Genomic DNA, 16,730 nt, shown 5'->3' on the forward strand with positions numbered 1-16,730 from the left:
TGTCTGTGGAGCGATTCACGTAGGCTTGACGGAAGGGTCTTATTCGCAATCTAATATTCATTAATTTACTTCATTTATCACATAATGATATGTAAAAGTAAGTTTAATCGTAAATAAATTCTTTTTCTTGTTTTTACTCAAGAATATTTTTGAAAATATCCATATTCTAAATGTTCTAAATTGTAAAATGAAAATCCATATGCAAATAGGAAAAGCTCTGCAGAATGTCTTCGGAGTCTCTCTAATCGCAGAAGGACGCGGCATTTAAAGGGTTTCTCAGACTTCACAACCTCACTTTACGTCATTTCGCGCGGGTATTAGAGCGTCTTTCTGTATTTCGTCCATTTATACGAATTTGTCTTCTCGCGAGTTTATCTTTGATAATGGCCAGGGCACGTGATATTAAAGATGGTGAGGATGTTGGAAACATCACGGAGGCGACGGAGGCTAACTTGTTCGAGGAGAAACGTCGTGAGCACTTGGAAAAAGTGGCCCTATTCAAGGATATCGTAGCTAAAGTGAAGGAATGTTTGAGGCTGGTGAAAAATGGCAAAGATGAACTGGTGCAGGAGTTCTGTAAGTTACCTCGGTATTCACTCAATCTGTGATGTTCCTGCTGCTAGCATTTGGTGTCTCTTTTTCAGTGGAGATCATCACCCGCCTGGTGACTTTGCCGAATACTGATGATGGCGACAGGAAGACTCTCACGGACATGGCATTAGAGTTTGAGAAAGCCAAGCGCAAAGTTGAGGTCAAGGTGGGACTATTGGAAGAGATGACAAGGATTTTCGCGGAGCGAGTGGATGCACTTGAAGCCAGTATGCCGGCGATGCCTGAGAACAAGGATAAGGAAACTTCCTCTGCAGGTTCCTCTGAGCGTGGGGAGAAATCTGAAGTCGCTGCTGAGGCTTCTTCCCATGATGCCCAAAATTGAGACGCCTTATCCAATTGACTGGGAGGAACAGAGGCTATACTTATAATACTATATTAATATCCGAGCATTGGAATTTCATGAATTTTCCCTTTTTTCTTTCTGTTGTAATAACAAGAATGATTACGCAATAAACTGAAATCCGTTGAAATGAATTTCGGTTTGTGTCTCGACTAATCAAAAACCATTGCTTTTACACTGCGAAACAAGAATGAAACATACTTGTTCCATGTATGAAATACCTGGAAAATCCATGAAAATTTATTTTCCGGACATAATATGATTGAATACTCAAGTGACTTGTTTAGGTTTTTCTCTTCCTAGCTGAAAGCACCTTTTATTAGGAGCGACTGTAAATGCTTCAAATCTTATATTTCTTATACGATTAGGTCAGATTTTCCAGGGAATAATTTACTTGAAATTGTCGTAATTTCCTTTTAAGTGTCGTCCTATAACCAATGATAATAAGTTTTGGAAGTTTTATGATGTTTATGGTGAGTTTTATGAGTTAAGAGCAACGAACCACTTGCAGTTCTCACCAATATATTAATTCAATGTATCTGCCAGATTTGTATGGAAGAAATTGAGAGAAAAGATGGTCTATCAATTATCTCTGACACTCCTTTTTTTATTAATTACCTACGCTTATTCCTCAATTAAATTATTTAACATATGGTGTCACACCGATGACTTCTCATTTTCTAAAATAAATCCATTATGAATTGTGGCAAATTTAGCCTCTCTGGTTGTTGGCGTCTTCCTCAAATGGGCTAAAAAACACTGACAGAGTGTCCTATTCGCATCTGAGGTGAGAGTGTTTCGTGAGTTAATTTTGGCGTGAATGCACAGATAAATTGGGTGTTTTTAATGTATTTGAGAAAATTATGAAAATGCGTGAATCACACATTCCTAAATATAGAAAAACTTCTCAAACATTCTCTCCTCGAGAAGAGTCGAGAGTTTTCGATCAGGGAAAATCACACGCCCGTATAAAATGTTGCCTCTGCTCGCGAGATCCGTCAGTGTTGCGAACGAAATAGCTCAGTGAAGAGATCTTTGTGGTGACAGAGTTTTGTGGCAGAGTTTAAAGTGATCAAGAATGTCTCGATTCTCACCGTGGTTTTACGACTTCGATGATTTCTACGACAACTGGTCCTCCAGGTGGTCCGATCCCAACTTCGGCATCAGCTTCCACCCCAGGGAGTTGCGAAGCGCCAGGACTCTTCCACGTCTCCTGAGGACTCCGTCTGGGTACACGCGGAACTGGTCTCTGTCCAAGACCAGCGACAGCAAGGACGAACCGAAAACGCCGGTGCTGAACGAGAAGGATGGCTTCCAAGTGTGTCTGGACGTGCAGCACTTCAGTCCCAATGAGATCACCGTGAAGACTGTGGACAACTACATTGTGGTGGAGGGAAAGCACGAGGAGCGCGAGGACGATCATGGACTCGTGTCCAGGCAATTTGTCCGTCGCTATGCTCTGCCCAAGGGCTTCAATATGAGCGATGTGGTTTCGACGCTCTCTTCGGATGGCGTGCTGACCATCAAGGCGCCGCCAGTGAACAAATCCGTGGAGAATAAGGAGAAAGTCATCCAGATCCAGATCACCGGTCCGGCTCATCTCACAGTGAAGGACGACTCTAAGGCTGAGGAGACGCCAAAGGCCGAATGCTAAACTTCAACACTCACCTTCTTGCCCTTTTTTGTACAACATCAACTATTTTCATATGCTCTTTTTTCATAATTTCATATGCTAAAAGCAAGAAATCTTCACACCTTTTGTACTGATGGAAAGAATATATAGATAAATTTTCCACTTTTCACATCCTGATTTTCAGTCTCTCTCACGATGCTCTCACCATCAAAATTGCGGTGTGTTTATTCTTGAGGAATTCAAAAATAGACACTTTCACAGACATTTCACGCCGTTGACGCTGAAGAGACACGCGATGGGAAATTCTGCGTGGGCGAAGGTGAAAAGTCTTCCAGAACTATTTCATTCATTTATCAGCGAGGCTATAAAGCAAAACTGGGAGAGTGATTATATAAGATTAGCTCAAATATATTTCATGTATGAATGAATCATAGGAAAATTCCTAGTCAACTAAGTTTTTGCACAACAAAATTGTAAATCGGTGTCTTGAAAATTTATTGGAAGATTACGAAAGGGAGTACCTATTGACTTTAAGAACTAATCACGTGAAAATTTAAAATATTTGCATTCTTCAGAAAATCTTGCATATTGAGCATATGCTCTATGAGACCGTTGAAATTAAATTTACAATGTTTCTTGCAAGATTTCGTACTACAATGTTGAAACATTATGTGTAAGTTGTCGCAAGAAATTCAGCATTTTGCGCCAAAAGGAATTAAAAGAAAACACAGCTTTTTCATTTTTGTTTACACATTTTCTCTCAATTATTCAATTATTTTATACACTTGTTTTGTTGCATCTGCAATGTATATTTGATGATATTTACACATTTCTCTCATCTAAAACATGAAAATAGTCAAAAATTTGCTAAAAGAAAATTTGTGTGTAAAATTACAGAGGAATAAATAAGAGTGATTCTCCTTTCTATTCTGTAATTCATATTTACAAATTTTTCCTTTACAATGATCCATCTTTTTTTTTATATCGAGGTCTATTTAGTGATTCTTTCTCTCTCTATTTTCTCTCTATAGGATAAATTTGTGTTGTGTGGTTTCTGTCTTTGTGTCCTTTTCTTTCTCTATGAAAAGTTGCTTAAAAAAAAAAACATTAAATGCTCTGGCAGATTTTATTTTACATATTTTCCATCTCCTTCCCATTATTATATCTTTTTTTTTTATTCTTTTATTATGCAATATAAGGTAATTTAATAATTCTCTCTCCACTCTTCACTCTCTATATTCGTTTCTGTTTCGAAGGCAAGACAAAAATTGAATACACTGCATTTGATAACATGTAATACAAAAATTCTCGGTGAATTTCCTTCATGTCTTTTCAAACGTGAACTCTCGAGTGATGGCTATTATACTCTCCATTTTCCACTGGGTTTTGCTTGGGATCTTGCAAAAAACGTGAAAAGTTTTATAGTTTTCACTTGTTAAAGCACACAATTCTGCTTTTGAATCAAAAGTGTTTCTCTAAGATCTGCAAAATGAAGATTATTTTATTTTTTTTTAGCTGTTTACTCATATGTGACAAAAACACATAGATATATACATTACATAAATTCATTTCACCATCTATTTTAGAGTATAATTTAGTATTTTCTTCACATGTGACAAGAAAAACATATCAGTTTGAAGCTTTGTGGTTGAACATTTTACAATTTAAGCTGTCAAAATATATCGTGAAAACTGAGGAATAAAAGGTTTTCAATACAGAAAAGAACCCAATTACAAAACATCACACTGACTACTCTCGAGAATTGTTTTTCACCCACGAAATCTTTGTATTTCATCAAAGACGCGATATTATTTAAATAATGATCAGAATTTCCCTTTTTAGAATTTCTATAAGACTGCATGATTTTCATCTTCTGTCTATTTCGTAAAGGTCTTCATCTTGGTTAATCTCCTCCGAATAATCCATAAATCTCGTCTTTAAAGTCAATTTCAATATTTTTCTTCTATACACCTTAATAATCACAGATTCCTGTATGGGTTATGTTTATTTTTTTTCACCATCTCACTACTTAATTTTTTAATATCTATATAGACAGGTTGTTCTCCCTGGTTGGCTTTCAACCACAGCGAATTCAATAGAAGACAAGAAATATAGGTGTTAATAGAAGACAAAAAATGCTTCATAGACAAAACAGAAAAGTATAATGATTTGTGATATTCCGTATACAAATTCTCTGTCTTTCAAGTGTTTACCTTATATGAATATAGATAAATTGTGCTGGGAAAAAATGTTCTCTGTTTTACATTTACATTCACAAACAAGTTTTCTGTTTTTCTTCTTTTTCATCATCCACTCACGGTACCAAATCTCTCGATTTGCTAATTTTATTTTATTTACAAACATCACATTTCCATTAAATTGTCTCGTAAGAAATTTCACTCTCGACCGTGCGTGGAAAAAATAACATGCATAAATGAAGAAAAGAAAAACAAAAAGAAATGCTCTTGAAATGCGTGGAAATAATTAAAAAAAAAAAAGGTTTTAATTGGAAGAGAATCAAGGAGAGACACTTCTTAGTAAATTCCACACCGTTTTCTTTTATACATTTAGTCGTCAAAATTTCTTTTACAATTTATTTTTTGTATCTAATAAAAATCAATTTATAATTTTTTTTTTCTTCTCATTAATCTCTTTTACATGATCTGTACAGTTAGCAAAAATAATCTAGTATCACCTCGATATCATATCGCTTTTTCACCATCTAATTAAATCCTTTATCATTCTCTCACTTCAAATTCAAATATAGTGGTTGATTAGTTCAATAGTTTAGTATCTCTGTCATCCTCTGTATATATAAAATATTTACATGACAATCTAGTGAGAAGACAATGTTCTCGTGCAATACCGAGGGACATGTCTTAAGGGGAACACTTCTTTGGCTCTTCTGTGATCATGAGGAGCCTCTAAGGATAGTCTTGGTGGAGTCAACTTAGAGAGTAGATAGCTAGAATTGACGCAGATGCGACGACACAAATAAGAATCCAGTGATTCGTGGGCAAACTCGATGAATTGGTATCGGAGCATTTAGCCTCTCTGTCCAGCATTCCAGATTTATCTGCAATATTTTCGAATAAGTTTAAAGAGATTCTGACATGGAAAGATTGCCATTGATTTACCATGAACAGTGAGATTGGCCACGAGATGGTGGTTAAGACTGACTCCAGTGGCCGACATGACACTGCTTCGGTAGCAAGAATCGCCCACGAAGAGCTGTGCTGAACTGCTCTCCATTGGCTTGTATGTTATACAAACCCCGTGTGCAGTTCCCACATGCCTGGCCACAACGAACATTGTTGTATTCTCCGACCAGGAGCCATGACAAGTGTACACTGAAAGCACAGAGAGCGTTAGCAAAATATCCTTTGTACATTGCGATTATAGTGCTCACTTTCATCACCCTCATCGCTACACGTCGGCCGCACTTCGATCACGTTCGGTTCTGAGCACCCAATGAGAAGATGTCTAGGCGAGTTGTAGTTGATCACGCACGTCGGACTATCCCTGCGTGAGCGTCCGCGCTCTGGATTCACACTGCGACGCTCTCTGACGGCAACTCCGCGAGTCTGGCGATGCCAAGAGCCACCATCGTTGATTTCTTCTGAATTGCGGAAGCTTAGAGATCCATGTCTGTGTAGAAGGAGAAGAATAAAGTCAAAATCGCTGAATAATCACGGTTCTTAAGAAGAAGAAGAAGAAGAAGAAGAAAAAAACGGACGCTTTGATTTGTGAGAGCGAGAATTGATAGCGTTGAATTAAATTGAGACATTGTGTCGATTTCTTGGTAATATATGCTTAATGATACGCCAATTAAGTTGAATGAGTTTCGAATTTGTCTCTCATTCACATTCTTTGACGCTGTTGGAATTGAGAAAAATGTAAATAGATGTTGATTTTTTAGGCTACAAAAAATTTGATATTATGAATTCTATCTTTCTTTTTCTTTCATTGATTAATTTTGCAAAATGCAAGTGGCAATTCCCAGCAAACGAGTATCAGATAGGGATTAAACATGATTGAATGATCTAATCACATATTCTCTTTAAGTGCAATGAATTGAAAGCATTTCGTGCATTTTTCAACTCAATACCTCTCCACTCGGATTGAGTTATAATCCCCCTGCACGACGAAGTGGTGGAAAAGGCAAGCGCACTTCGCCATTGACAGAGGCATGGCGAGAGCAATAATAGAAAGTTACCTTCGATGAGAATTGATCTCATGGTGATGTCCGTGGATGTGTCCTTTGCTGTTGTTGCTGTGATTCCTCTTATGACGCGACGCAGCATAGGGTGGTCCGATGGCCCCCCGCACGGGGTACAGACCCTCCAAGGGACAGACCTCCGATTCGGGATTGATGGCTGCATATTAGCAAATGAAATTGAGATTGGAATACGCAATTGAGTCACAAAGATGGCAGAAAGTGAGGGAATTTATCTATTGCCACACGCTCTCAGGGCGCTCCTTCGCCACTGCGACGGTGAGGCGATATCCTCTTACCTAAAAGTGTGATGTGGGGCAATTTGTTGATGTCAAAGTGATCCGGAGCACAAGCATCCTCGAGTCTTGATGCCGCAGAACCCATTTGTATCTCGGCAACGTGAGTGTCTCGTCGATAGAACATCATGCACATAAATCCCGATTGGCTGTTTTCACCAAGAATCGATAGTACATGATTATTTATGTATATATTTCAGAGCTCATGGGTTTGGCGACCCCGCAAGGAGTGAGAGAGAGAAAGAGAGAGAAGAGAGGATCCACAGTGTAGAAGAATTTTTATTCCTCAAAGCACGCATTCAGTAAAATATTGAGAGAATCCCGGATGCCAAAATCAAAATGAATCACGCTACAATTTTCATAAATTCCCATCAAATTTTCCGTTTGAACCTTTGCGTGCTCGATAAAATTCGAGACTTCTTGCAAAATTGCAAAATTTTCAACACTGGAAATTTATGGAAAATGCTGTTTATGAAGACAGTATAAGAATGCGAGATTCTCTCTGTGGGAAACTGCATCAGAATTTATTCATAAATGAGAAGAAATGTTATTAAATTAATTCTGTTGACTTCAAGAGATGCAAATTTTAAGAATTAATGCAATTTCTAATAAATGTGAATTTAAGTAAAATAGAATATTCATTCATATTTTTAAAGGTTATTCAGTAACTTGGAAATAATTTCATATTTTATTCATTTTCTCTATGATTTGACACAACAAATCTGCAGCAGATTTGATAAAGGATAAAAAAAATACTTCTAATTATATTAAATGAGCGGGGAATTTTACCCTCAGACACATTGAGCTGCTTTCTATGGATTTAAAGGTAAGAAGTGTTTCTTCTTTGAGAAGAAAACCCGAAAAGAAAGACCACGAGAGAGTTGCACATCTCTTTGACTGTCTTTTTTGCATTGCAATTCCTCACTCTCAAGCTCAGCTCCAGGGTGATTCAATGGGGAAATCATTGGCTGTCGTTGGGTGGAAAAGTCGATGGTTTGCAAGATGTATTGAGGGAAGAAGAAGAAGCAATGAAAGTTTCCAACTTCGATATATGTAGCGTGTTTCCATTGTAAATAATAATTTGCTCCTCCCTTTCTTCGGCCATGGGACTCATGCCCTCCCCTTTGGACGCTGTGCAAATAATTACTCACCAGCCTGTTGTGTAGTGCACCACAGCCATCATTTCCGTTGGGGTTTGTTTGTTAATTTGCTCACACAGAGCTCGAGTCTCCATCGCTCCGCTCTGCCGTGTAATGTGCATTGATCCATCACTGAAATTGAAATTTATTTATTTACTTAATATTTCCTCAATACCAATTCACCACATTTCATATAAAGTTATCATTTGACGACACCCACATTACACCCTCAAAAACATCTCAATCAGTTGCGATTCTGTATACCTCCGTAAATAGTTTTCGCCTAATAATTTAATTAGCAATTAATAAGTTCCCAAAGTGTACATATTAGATTCTTTGAAGCAAGATCAAAAGAGATTATATTAAAGTCTTTTGTAAGAATTTATTGGAAACGAACAAGGATTCACCTCAAAATAATGGATCATTTCTCAGGCCATTTAGAGTCTCGCTAAAAAGACTGCCCGGGAAGTTGGAGTGCAATTGACATTAGCGAGTCAATTGAAAGTAATTGGAATTTTCATCCATGAATGCGCGTCAACAGCCAAACAGAGTTATGAAAATTAGGAAGAGAAGCAAAAAGGACTATCATAGCCATTGAATATATTTATGTAGCCACGGAATAAAGTTAAGGGTGGAAGTTTTCAAGTGTACTGATAAATATTTTTTGGGATACTGCGATAAATTGTGGAGTGAAAAACTTTTCCATCCTTCCCTCATTCCCAATCAACATAGAGCCATTTCGTGTTTTCGGTCCCTCGCTTTTTACCCCGGCACAGCCCACGTATCTCCTCTCTCTCCCTCTGGAGCTCTGGCATTATGGTTAGACATGGAGGAAATCGGGAGCGAGGAGATGAAATGCCGCAGAATCAGCAGGCAAAAAAGGGGGATGTGCTTCAGGATGCCAGAAGGAAGGTGAAACGAGAGAAGATATGATAAATTTTCACTTCCTGTTAAGTCATTTTTTCTTCACCACCCACGCTGGTGAACTCCGCACTGTCAAAGAGTTGGTAAATTGAGAGGATATTTTAATATTTATTCTCAAAACAGCCATTCAACATTGTGTCTCGCACGAACTTCTGTGACTCCATTATTTTAAGAACTTCAGGAGAAGTGAAAGCTGAAGTGGAAGAAAATTTCAAGTATATTTGGACCAATATGTCAAGGAGACAAATATGCAAAAGTTTTTCGCTTCAAATGAAAAAGAGGGACAATTTTCAGGATTGAGAGGGAAATTTTCCAGGAAAACACTTTATATTGGAATCTGAGTTGAGAAATGTATAGATGTGAAAAGAAGTTAGGAAATAACTAAGCAACACTATAAGAGACACAGAGAATATCTACATAAAAAGTTCACGTAGAGAATCTTACTTCTGGATTAACATAAAAAATATAATGGAGAATATTTTCTATTCCTTTTTCGCATTTATTCTCTGTGTTGTCATCGTGAAATCGACATGAGGGAAATTTCCTGAGTGGGCAAAAGGATTCTTTCACTCTTTTTCAGCCCAATGAAAGAGGGCAAAGGCGATTGTCGGGCCGAAATAGTGAGAGGATCACAGTTGATCTTATTTCCGGGCAGCGACATTGAGACATTTGAGCAATTGTGAGGGTTTTTTTTTCATCATACATATCCACCCGGAAGGGTTCAAGTTGAGAAATAGGGAAAAGAGGAGAAATAGCATCAAGTACTGGGTTAACTTTTCATGGGGGGAAAAGGGGTGTCCAGTGAATCACCCTCAAACAAATTTTCATTTCAATCACAATTTTGCGAGAGTGTCTCTCAATGGGTGGAAAATTGAAATATATAGAAATTGATATTTGCCCAGTATTTGATGGCTAAGCCGGGGCGATGCGGGGTCTTTTTTCCTGTGAATCCTCCGCTTTTTGGTTGATGCTGAATCAGTATTAATTGGATACAGTAATTACTGTGGCTGTTGGTAGTTTGAAATTCGATTGATTCCACCGGACTAATTAAATCTGAACTCTCGGTGAAACTCACCATGAAACTATGCTTACAATTTTATAACACCCAAAGTTCGTCAATTAAATTGCACCGATTTAATAATATGCCAATATGATTTCATTTGGATTTTGCAGACCCACAAAATCACCCACATTCAACCAAAATACACATATATTCATGCAATTTTCTCTCAGCGCAATTTCGATTCCATTTCTATATGACTATAGTGCGAATTTCATGGCGCTCTTTCCCACCCCATCAACAGAAGTTGAAGCGAATCAGATGAACAAAGGTATGAGCAGAGTCGAGTTAATTAATTACAATCCCAACATTTGGGACGCTAAAATTAATTTAGTGTGCCGTTACCTTTGATGAAATGTGTAGCCAACATTTCCCTGAAGTGCGTGCCAATGCTTGGGTCCTTTGAACCACGCTGGGAAGTCACATCTCTCCGCTGGCGGGGCCTTCCTCAGGGTCATAATGCGCGAGCCGACCTGAACAGAAGTCACAATTGTAACTTTCTGAACGGAAAAAGAAGTACATTTGTTCAACAACTCACTTCAGCACTGTCTAGTCCATTGCATGTGGCATCTCCAGACTGCGCCAATTTGTAAGCTGCATCTTTTGACGAGAGTCCTTTTGTTCCACACAAGAAGTAAGCAAGAAAGGCAGACAGAAAGGAAGAAGATTAAGTTTGCTATGAATAATAAATATTTCCTCAGCGTCTGGGTAAAATATAAACACTTTCACTTTGAGAAAAAGTGGTAGATTAAAGTTAATACCGAGGGGTTAATTGCTTTTCCTACCTTTCACTATGCTATAGAATTATTTCTGCATTGTCAAACTAAAGAATTAAATGTTGATCGAGTCATTGTGGTTGAGTTGGCCATTAATTATCAGTGTTTAATCACACAAATGATTATACTAAACCCATTCTGTATACACTCAATTCGATTATATTCCCTCTTCCGCTACAGAGATTTCGTTAATAAGTGAATTTAATGGCAAACCGGCCACAATATGTAGGTCAATATCTGGTCATGTCGTCGCATCTCCACAAATGGAACTTGTCACCTGCGTCAGCTGAGCAATTAACCCCTCGCCCAGGGGGAGCAAATTGAGCGATGAGGTGTGGGCAATGCTTGACACTCACCCATTCCGGTGGAGGTTTTCTCGTACACAAAGCACCGATATTTCTCCTCGTTGGACGTTGCGTGGTGGTGTGATACTAATCCGACCAAATACCTCGAATTACCATCTTTCCACGTAGCCAAACAAGTTAATTCCTCCACAGTGCTCTCCGTGCCCGCCACGTCTGGGCAGGCCTGGAAGCTCAGCAGCAGACGACTGTCCTCTGTGCAGCTCTCGATGTTGGACACCGGACTGCGGCACTCGCCGTGACCCCGATTGTAGGTGAACGTAAAGGGTCCTGTGGACACGAAGAAAGAGGATGACAACCCGGTGGAATGGAGGCGCATTTCTACAGGGAATATTGAGCAAAACTGGGACTCACCTTTGAGGGGACACTTGACGGGCTCGGCGTTCTCCTTGAACATACTAAAGAGGAGGGCATCGCCGGGGATTTGCTCACAGAGATTCTGCAAGGTCTCGCGACCTCTGCAATAGCCTGGGGGACATGAAGGGTCGAACGCGAAAGGTGACACAGAAGATTTGGGTTGGAGTTGGGAGAAAGAAAAATTTTCAAATTAACACATCAAATATCCTCAGCTAGTTGAGATGATTTTCACACAAAAAATGAAACTCAAAGACACATTACAGATAATATAGAAATGAAATATAAAGAATAGTTGTAAGAGAACAGAAAGAGTGATGAAAGAATAAAGTAGGTGAAAAGTCATATTCTCAATGTGTAAGATTGTGAAAAAAAAACATTTTTCTGTTATTATTATATAATTTGCAGCGTGTCAGAGAGCAAAAGAAGTGGTATTACTCAGAAATTCTTTCAAACATCACTCGTGCATGTTTCCTTCTAAATTCTTAATGGGGAGTAATCAAAGGGAGAAACACTGGAACTCTGTGATAGGTTAAATTGAGGGCTATAGCACTTGAATGTTTATTGTCTCAGCAATAAATGTCGCTTGAATAATTGATATAGACACTGAAGCATATGGAAATATTACTCAACAAGACTCCGTCCACTTCACTTTGAGTGTCCGTCACGCAAATTTGTCCTCAGTGGGGCACAATTTTCATCCGATTGACAACATAATTCTGGGAATTTTCTGTTCCACTCTCTCGCAATTATGGGTAATTTTTGGCACACCACCCATAAGAGTTAGAATGCTCAGAGGTCAGTTCAATGATACGGAATTTCATGACGAACTTGTGAACTCCGAAGGCTAATAGTCATTCCTTCTCGTAGAACAATATTTTTTTATTACATAACAATTGTGCAGCGTCAAGAAAATCAATCTAATTATTCATCATCCCTCGGGAAAGGCCGCCTAATTGAAGAAATACCTTATACTGTGTTGTCTTTCCATAATTCATGACCAATTAACCTGCCCTCCGAGCTTGGAACGTCAAAAGTGCGTGAACAAAGGCAAGTATTCAAATTAATTTGCTCTCGTCCACCCACAGACCCATGGAGAGAATTGGCTTAATCAAAGGGAAAACAATTAAATATTTATCAGTGAAAATTCCCATCTCTAATTTACCCCAACACAAGACATATCTCTCCTGCACTGTGGTTTCAATCCACAACTCCAGCTCTCGAGCTTCAAGTTCTCCAAAGGCGGTTTTCCACCCCATTTTCTCTATATGGAGAGGTTTCAAAACTCCTTCGACTATTTCCGTATCATTTTCACTACATCTTCCACTCTCATGAGTCCATTTTGCTATATAGTATTTTGACCAGCACTTTCCACAACTGTACGGCAAGACTCGGCCAAACGTTCGGTTTTCATCCTCATAAACTTTTGCTCCGGTATGGAAATTTATCTATGGTCAAGCTGGCAATTTTGGGCCATTCTCAGATGGGTGGTGGAGGATGAGATAAAATTTGTACATTTTGTATGTTGCTTCATAATAAATTAACCAATGACGTGAGTTATTTGCTTACAATAGTTAGACTATATTGTTCGTGCGGTGAGCTGTTTTATTTCCTATATGGCAAACAGTACAAGTCTTCACGCAACTTTGTGATATCGCACCAGAAATGTTAAATAAAACACATTTCTCACACGGATAATGTTTAAGGGAAAAATTATAGACATTTTGTGTAGTATGGTTTATAAGCTAGTAATGCAAATATTTGCAAATGTATCACTAATTACGACCATGGTCTGTCTGTGCTCGTCTAAGGCACAGGAGGCTAAATTTTGGGCATTCCCACATGAAAATTTAGTATTTGCGCTCGCCCCATCGTAGGCCAATCATTTCGAAACTGCACGAAATCTACTCTCCGGTAGTCTCATGGAATTTGCTGGCATTTGTATATTATATCGGGGGCGCATATCAAGATGGATAAATGCTGCATGCAGAATACATAATGGCATTTTCCTTCATAATATTGTAATACACCCGCGACCGGAGGAATGAGTTAAATTCGTTTGCTGGGGTGTATTTTCATCGCAAAGATGGAAATCGTGCTAAATGTGATACAAAATTTAGTGCTTAGAGAAACTCACAGGAAAACTCACTGTCGGAATACTGATTCCCACTTCTTTTCTCTGCTACAAAGTCAAATTGACTACAATTTCCTCCAGCACTTGCTCAATTTTCCCCGAGAGCTTTCGCCACATTGCACAGAGGTGGAGGTGAAACAATCAGGGAAAAAGCTCCCAGTGAGTGCGTCAATACAGATAATCTCCCGCCCACCCCCAAATAACTCTATTCACTGTCAATTTGTCCATTTAATTCGTTCCATTGAATAAAACCAATATTTATGAATTTATTATATCACACCAACCCACGAGCTTCATTGAAATTTGCCTCATCAGCGAGAGGAAAAGGGGCGGAATTCAATTTCACTTCGTGCGCGCGTATGTATGTGTGTGCGCCTGAAGTTTTGGGGCGAAAGAGCTTTTTCAGGCATAAACCATCGACAGTCATTTCATGTTTGAAAAGCATTTGCGTATTAAATATTGAATAAAGCGTCGCCCCTCGACATGCTCTGAGTTGGGTAAAATACTGCAGACGATGATTGGGGGTCTGGAATTTGGTGGAGCTTTTCCGTGTTTTGTCTTACAGTGCTTTTTGGCCTCTCCTCACAAATTCTCTTTCGTGAGTTTGCTGGGAACTTGGCTGGGAAAATTAGCAAAACATCGATGAGGAAGGGGGAATGCCCTGAATTTTCCCCGGTAGTTTTTCTACATGGAAAATTTCTCTTCTGTTTACCTTCCACTTTCCCATCTCGGTGTTTTTCGCTTCGGAAATTATAATTTGCTAAATTTCTATGCATTATTAAATACACACACACATATATACCTTAAAGTTCTAGTTTGTTTTTCACAGAAAAAAGTTCATGGGAAAAATTATAGGTATATTTTCTTTGAAGTAGCAATTTCAGAAAAAATTATTATTCAATTTTCTTTGACTCCTTTCGCATAAAGAATAATGTAGCAATTCCTTTAAGACGAGGCATCAATTTCTTTGCGGAACACCCTCTCATTGCTGCACAATTTTGTATGTTTCAAGTTGCAATTTCTGTGAGAGCTTGTCATGTTACAAGAGAGCATCCCCAGGTTCATGAAAGTTGAACCTTGTGTCGCCTGCAGTAGCATCCGAGGCGTAATGCTCGTGCGGATGAGTTGTTGCTGGGGAATGGAAAAGTTGACGAAGAAAATTATGGGTTCAATATGTTAAAATGCGCTTCTGCTGTGGTTTCCCTGTGATTAGAATGTGCCCAGAAACAATGATACCGGGGGTGGATCGGAGCCATTGTGCTTGATACAATGGCAAACACTCCTGCGGTTGCGGTGGTTTTGATGGCGATAAAGGGAATTGTGGAGATGCGGAAAAATTGTGCCAAAGTCAAAGTGGTTTTTGCCACGAATCTCACAAGGAGCCTGACGTTGTAAGGAGTTTCGGTGGTGGCATTAGTGGGGCAGGAGACAAGAATAATTGAACTGTTAAGTGGGAGTGTACACAAATTTGAATAATTTATTGAATTGACTGAGGGACTTCAGTGTGTGTGTGTGTGAGAATCAAAGCGTATTATTCAAGTGTGAGATTTAGATGGTGGTTTTAGATGATGTTTGATTAATGGAAGGAATTCAATTCGAAATCCATGACGTTTTGTACGGTACAATAGACAGACACACCAACTTGCTCTCCCATTCAAATTTCCCACCCACCCTCACCACGTGATGAGTCTTGATCGCAAATTTAATGCAGCCACGGAGAAAATCTTCATTTCCTACCCATCTTCACCGAAATCGGTGCGGATTCAATGCTTCGCTAATTGTGTACAGCATTTTCAAAAGAGCAACCACCCCTACTCGATGGGTGGGCTAAGAGGATGCCTCAAGAGAGGGTTTAAAATCTTAAAGAGAGCCTTAACCCACACCCTTTCAGCAACATCACTCTTCTGTCTCATTTTCCATGTCGTTCAATATTTACACGCTATCGAGAGTCGACCTTTCCGACTGTTTTCCGTATTCACACCCTGGGGAAATTATTCTGTCTCTCGTCGGGAAATTGCAACACTTTTCCAGACACTCCCTAATTCCTCTAATTACTTTAATTCTTAATATAGAGTCAATGAAAACCGTTGCAATACTAAGATTAGTGCACGAGGGAAGATCAATTGTAAATAACTGAAAAGTTCCATTTATATTTTTATTCATTTCTTGCAGGAATTATCCTGGAAATTGACGTGATTCTGCAAAATAACATCGCCCTAATTCAAAGTGTTCCCATTGAGCTCCCATTAAAGATTTCTAGATCAAATTCATTAAAATTTTTGCTCTTCTACCTCGTTCATTTTTTTTCTACGTGTTCGACGAAAGAACTCGTCAATTGGGATGTTTATTTTTCATTCAGTTAAATATCTGCACGTCAGATTTTAATGAGGAGCTCGAAGTGAAAAAAAAATCCAGGTCAATTATACCAGAATAAACTCACTCATGTTATAAAATGCTGATATTGCAATGGGTGCAGTTGCGAAAAATCGACTCTTAAATACTCTCTTTTATCCACATTCTCGTTTGGTATGTTCACTTATGGGGAGGAAAAGAGATTTACTATCTGCTGAGGATCTTCCCTTTTGCGGGAAAATTGCCGCACAAGTTCGCTTTAGCATTTTCATCAAGTGAAATGTCATGAGTATTTCGAGGAAATGTCCTCTTTGAAAGTTTAATTACTCCTGCTTTTCCTTGTTCAATTTCAATGTAAATGATTATCCCCTTTTTCCACTTCTTCCAGCCTCTCGGGGGAGCTGTAGAACCCCTCAGGGGTCTTCTCGCCACTTCGAATGAACTTCGAGGGAAAATTGGCGAGGCAAAATTTGAGACGAAAGGACGCTGCTGTGCATCATATGGCAACTTAATAAGCTTCAGCGCTATTGGG

The 16,730-nt window shown here is 38.8% G+C and overlaps 3 protein-coding genes across 4 annotated transcripts in view; 2 read left to right on the top strand and 1 right to left on the bottom strand.

Annotated features, from left to right (window-relative positions):
* The first annotated feature begins 311 nt into the window (after nucleotides 1–311).
* LOC132264971 (uncharacterized) lies at nucleotides 312–994 on the top strand. The gene is made up of 2 exons (XM_059765367.1): nucleotides 312–576; nucleotides 645–994. Exons 1-2 carry the CDS (start codon nucleotides 384–386, stop codon nucleotides 932–934), a joined length of 483 nt encoding a protein of 160 aa, XP_059621350.1. The 5' UTR covers nucleotides 312–383; the 3' UTR covers nucleotides 935–994.
* A 961-nt stretch (nucleotides 995–1,955) lies between these two features.
* Nucleotides 1,956–3,512, top strand: LOC132264876 (heat shock protein 27-like). The gene has a single exon (XM_059765248.1). The coding sequence runs from the start codon at nucleotides 2,031–2,033 to the stop codon at nucleotides 2,604–2,606; it is 576 nt and encodes a 191-aa protein (XP_059621231.1). The 5' UTR covers nucleotides 1,956–2,030; the 3' UTR covers nucleotides 2,607–3,512.
* A 112-nt stretch (nucleotides 3,513–3,624) lies between these two features.
* The window catches only part of LOC132263675 (uncharacterized), a 148,433-nt gene continuing 135,327 nt past the window's right edge, over nucleotides 3,625–16,730 (bottom strand). For both annotated transcript variants that reach the window (XM_059764779.1, XM_059763979.1), the window contains exons 5-14: nucleotides 11,713–11,826; nucleotides 11,353–11,628; nucleotides 10,759–10,835; nucleotides 10,566–10,693; nucleotides 8,249–8,368; nucleotides 7,101–7,246; nucleotides 6,802–6,961; nucleotides 5,995–6,233; nucleotides 5,723–5,935; nucleotides 3,625–5,661 (exon numbers count right to left, since the gene is read on the bottom strand). In XM_059764779.1, coding sequence (XP_059620762.1) covers nucleotides 5,531–5,661; nucleotides 5,723–5,935; nucleotides 5,995–6,233; nucleotides 6,802–6,961; nucleotides 7,101–7,246; nucleotides 8,249–8,368; nucleotides 10,566–10,693; nucleotides 10,759–10,835; nucleotides 11,353–11,628; nucleotides 11,713–11,826 — 1,604 coding nt within the window. In that variant the 3' untranslated portion in view covers nucleotides 3,625–5,530. The remainder of the gene's footprint in view (nucleotides 5,662–5,722; nucleotides 5,936–5,994; nucleotides 6,234–6,801; nucleotides 6,962–7,100; nucleotides 7,247–8,248; nucleotides 8,369–10,565; nucleotides 10,694–10,758; nucleotides 10,836–11,352; nucleotides 11,629–11,712; nucleotides 11,827–16,730) is intronic.

Source organism: Phlebotomus argentipes, unplaced genomic scaffold (assembly GCF_947086385.1).
Source record: "Phlebotomus argentipes unplaced genomic scaffold, Phlebotomus argentipes genome assembly contig_10, whole genome shotgun sequence".
NCBI classification, from domain to species: domain Eukaryota; kingdom Metazoa; phylum Arthropoda; class Insecta; order Diptera; family Psychodidae; genus Phlebotomus; species Phlebotomus argentipes.